At 38.8% G+C, this 5,084-nt stretch overlaps 1 protein-coding gene across 1 annotated transcript in view; it reads left to right on the top strand.

Moving 5' to 3' along the window:
- The first annotated feature begins 713 nt into the window (after nt 1–713).
- The window catches only part of LOC143022045 (uncharacterized), an 18,243-nt gene continuing 13,872 nt past the window's right edge, over nt 714–5,084 (top strand). Inside the window, exons 1-2 of the mRNA XM_076179980.1 lie at nt 714–1,614; nt 3,556–3,743. Coding sequence (XP_076036095.1) covers nt 714–1,614; nt 3,556–3,743 — 1,089 coding nt within the window. The remainder of the gene's footprint in view (nt 1,615–3,555; nt 3,744–5,084) is intronic.

Below are 5,084 nucleotides of genomic sequence, written 5' to 3'. Positions count from 1 at the left end.
GCATAGCTCCCCTTCCCGTAAAATACAACTAGGTAAACACACACACACACACACACACACACACACACACACACACAAAAACACACACACACACACACACACACACACAACACACACACACACACACACACACACACACACACACACACACACACACACACACACACACACACACACACACACACACACACACACACACACACACACACACACACACACACACACATATATATATATATATATATATGTATATATATATATATATATATATATAAACATATATATATATATGTATATATATATATATATATATATATATATATATATATATTAGATTGCACTGATGTTGTAACACATTGGTAAAATTTAAACTTAGAACCCGCTGTCGGTGGAAAAAGATAAAAAGTGTGATGATTGTTCCTGTATATTTCGATCACCCTACTTAGGGTATATTCACCTGTGTCTTCCCATGCCCCCCTTCATGTACCTCATTACTATGTATATATTCTTGTACTATACCTTTGTAATCATTCTGCTGAAGAGAACCACAGAGAGTGGTCGAAATATACAGGAACAATCATCTCACTTTTTATCTTTTTCCACCGACAGTGGGTTCTAAGTTTAAATTTTACCAATGTGTTACGACATTAGTGCAATCTAATTTACGCCCACGATGGAAACCTCTCTGCATCTTCATTCTCTCTTTCACTACCATGAAGGACTCAAGCAAGCACACCGGCAATTGGAATCATCAGTTCTTGAAGAATTGCCTAGAAGAACAAGTTTGTCCGAAATCTTTTGGATTCCACAAACACAGACAGTTGGGCCATAGCTTTCCTGCCTATTTAAGTGAATTTATGAAAGAACGCATCAAAATTGTATCATTGGATTGTGATTCGGCTTTCCATCGAGTTAGAACAGCCACGAGAAATCTAAAACTTTTGTGCCCAAACGTCCACACCTACAATCTTCTCTCAAGAGTGGCACTCGGGAAAGCCTTACATATTAGCAAAAAACATAGTGAAATTCTTAATTTGAAATTAACAAGACTGTGCAATAACAGTGTGTGGTCTAAGTTTTCCCTAACAAATAATGTAATTAATCAATCAAATGTCATTCTCACAAAATTTGAACAAGAGGTATTAGGTCTCGGAGTTAGTTTTGCATTGAAACCAGTCAAACATCATGCATTGGATTACATTATTGGATTCGATAAATTTATGACGGCCAACGAATACGACAAAGATTTACAGTGTTTAAAAGGTGTTCTTTTGCAGGGTATAATGGACTGTTTCAAAGATGATAATGGACTACCGAAGCGTTATAAACAAGCAGTAAACAATTTATTAAAACACAAGAATATCATCATTACTAGGACTGATAAAGGAGGAAAAATAGTCATACTTAATCAAAGTGATTACAACACCAAAGCTTTAAATTTACAAGCCGATAAGGAAACTTATGAACAACTGACTAAAGGTCCCCTTAAAAACACCCCGGCAGAATTCAATAAGTATGCTCGGAAAATTGTAGGAAATGATATTTTTAGTAAACTAAAAGTCATTGATCCTCAACTGCCAAATTTCTACGGTCTTCCCAAAATCCATAAAGAAGGTACTCCCCTTAGGCCAATTATTTCCAATAGGAATTCCTGTACTAACAAAACTTCCAAATGGCTCACAAAATACTCTCACCTTTTGTAGGAAGTTTTTCCATTTCTCATATCAAACATTCGGAAGACTTCATTAATAAAATAAAAAGTCATAACATACCAGTTAATAGCAAATTATTAAGTCCACTAGGGGTGATTAGAAAGTAATGACAGTCGGACTCGTAGCTGAGAGACTATAAGTGTTGGGGGGGCGGGGAGCAAGGGGCAGCAAGTGTTGCCTGTTGTTACATGTTTGAGCTTGTCGCTGTTTGTCTAGCTTACATTTTATCGTTGCGCTGTGCGATTGCGTCATTGTTGGTTTGCCTCTCTAACCGGAAACATGGATTTTTCAAAAGAAGGCTGCAGATTCTACACCTTCACAAGGTGGAAACTCGGGAAAAAAGCAACGGAGATCAGAGAGGAATTGTTGCAAGTTTTTCCCGAGTCTACTCCATCACTGGAAACTGTTTCCCGCTGGATTCGAGCTTTCGCAGCCGGAAAATTGCAGCTAGAAGATGATCATCGTCCTGGCCGCCCTCGGACATCCGTGACCGAAGCAACGACGGTCCGTGCGCGGGCCATCATTGACGAAGGTCCAACTGTTACTCTTCGATTCTTATCCTTGGAGCTCGGTGTCAGTTATGGGAGCGCACATGACATCGTGCATGAACACTTAGGGCTGAGGAAGAAGTGTGCTCGATGGATACCTCATTTGCTTACGGAAGAGCAGAAGAGCGAACTGGTGCGGATTTGTCGTCTATGGCTGGCTGAATTCGAGCCAAATGGTCCGAAACGGTTCTCAGATGTAGCTACCGGAGATGAGTGTTGGATTTCTTTCTTCACCACCAGAGACAAGCAGTCTAACATGGTGTGGTTGAGTGATGAAGAACCTCGACCTCAGATTCTGAAGGAAGGATTTCGCAGCAGGAAGCGCCTTTTCACCATCTTCTTCAATTCACAAAGACCAATGTGTGTTGATGTAATGCCTCAACAGTGTACTATCACAGCCCAGTACTACACTGATCACGTCCTTCCTCGAGTCCTGGAATATCAGGCCAAGACTGCACCAACCCGTCGCCGATCGCGCCTTTTGCTGCACCATGACAATGCTGCCCCCCACAAAGCTCGCCTCACTGTGCAGTTCCTGGAGCAGCAGGGGATCACACTTCTCCCCCACCCACCCTACTCGCCTGACCTTGCTCCCTGTGATTTTTGGTTGTTTCCAAAGATCAAGGGTGCGATCGCAGGGAAGCTGTTTAATCGCATCCAAGATCTGGCGCGAGCAGTCAATTCAGAGCTACGAGGTATATCGGCTTCTGAGTACCGTGAGTGCTTCATGAAGTGGCGAAAGAGGATGGAACGTTGCATAGAGGCAGGAGGGGAGTACTTTGAAGGAATGTAGGCCACTATTTGGATTTACCTCTGTACCGTGAAAATATATGGTATCACTGTCATTACTTTTTGATCACCCCTCGTAGACATAGTTTCTTTATTTACAAATATAGATGTAGATGATGTTCTTAAGTTTCTGGAAACCAAACTGCAACAACATCAAGACAAATTCCCCATTTCTGTCTCAGATCTCATTAAGTTAACTCGGCTGTGCATTAACACCAATGTTTTTTCTTTTCAAGGCAAGTTTTTCAGACAGAAATTTGGTTGCAGTATGGGGTCCAACCTTTCTCCAGTACTCGCCAACCTGTACATGGAATATTTCGAAAGTGTCCTATTGCCAGACATTAAACCTCCGGACATGTTTTGGTATCGGTATGTTGACGACATTTTCACGATTTGGAATGACGATTGGGGCTTGTTTGATGAATTTCTTGCCAGAATTAACAACTTAGCAAATAGCATTGAATTTAAAGTGGAATGGGAATATAACAATAAATTACCCTTTTTAGACATTCTAGTGATTAGGAATTGTGACCAACTGTCCTTCTCAGTTTACCGGAAACCAACCCACACAGGTAGTTATCTACACTTCTTTAGCCACCATCCAGAAAAAGTTAAGTACAGTGTAGCTTCAGGTCTGTACCTAAGAGCCCTTAGACTATGTAGTCCACAGCACCTTGAAGAAGAACTAGAGGAAGTAAGCTCACAACTAAAGAAAATAGGATATCCAGACTGGTTCTTACTCAAAGCCCTTAGTAAAGCAAAAACCAGCCATTACAAAGATAACTCCAACACTCATAACATACACAATTGGGACAAAAAATGTATAAAATTACCATACCATGACTCCATCCACAAAGCTTCTAAACTACTTCCTCCTGAACAAATAAAATTCACTTTTAATTATCCCAACAGCCTATTTTCTAAAGTAGTTAATGTCCATAGAAGAACCCAAGATAATAACAACCCAGGAGTTTATAAATTACCATGCAAGGATTGTGATCAAGTGTACTGGGGTCAAACCGGACGAAACCTCACCACTAGGATTAAAGAACACAAAAACTCGGTTAAATATGCATACGAGAACTCTGCAGTGTTTCTTCATTCATCCAACAAAGACCACCGCATAGACTGGGACAACGCAGATATAATTTTTAAATCAAATTGTAGCTTCAAGAGAAAAATAATAGAATCTTCTTTCATCAAAGATGTCTCGAATTTCAACATCTCAAAAGGTCATTGGATTCCGGACTGTATTACATCATTAGCAGTTGATAAAATATGTTCAAACATTATTGGTTCCAACAACGATCACCCTACTTAGGGTATATTCACCTGTGTCTTCCCATGTCCACCTTCATGTACCTCATTACTATGTATATATTCTTGTACTATACCTTTGTAATCATTCTGCTGAAGAGGACCACAGAGAGTGGTCGAAATATACAGGAACACTCATCTCACTTTTTATATTTTTCTACCGACAGTGGGTTCCAAGTTTAAATATATATATATATACATATATATATATATATATATATATACACATAAACACACACACACACACACACACATGCACATGTATGTGTATATGTATATGTATATGTATGTATATATATATATGTGTATATATATATATATATATATATATATATATATATATATATATATATATATATATATATATATATATATATATTGTATACTTAGGGCGCAGGTTTTCTTTTATACACACTGAATTGAACACCACAGCATTTTCACAGTTATTAATTTTCTTCTTAATATTTTCAAGTTTTCCTCACTAAAGTTCTAATATTGGGAGGATGAGCGAAAACGGACTTTCAAAAGGTCTCCATTTTAATTATTTGACGTTTTGACTGCAAAGAGTCATGATCAAGTTACAAGAACAGTTAAAGCAACACAATCTACAGATACGTTACATGGTCACAGGAAAAATTAGAATGCTACACTCTTGGGTCAAGCGCGATCTTTAAACCTCCGAAGACCTGACCCTGACCATAAGAATGAAACCAGATAT

This window comes from Oratosquilla oratoria, chromosome 43 (genome assembly GCF_046742065.1).
Source record: "Oratosquilla oratoria isolate Oo_2021 chromosome 43, ASM4674206v1, whole genome shotgun sequence".
Taxonomy (NCBI): Eukaryota; Metazoa; Arthropoda; class Malacostraca; order Stomatopoda; family Squillidae; genus Oratosquilla; species Oratosquilla oratoria.
Note: the sequence above shows the minus strand (reverse complement) of the source record. Positions and strands in the feature narration are given on the sequence as shown.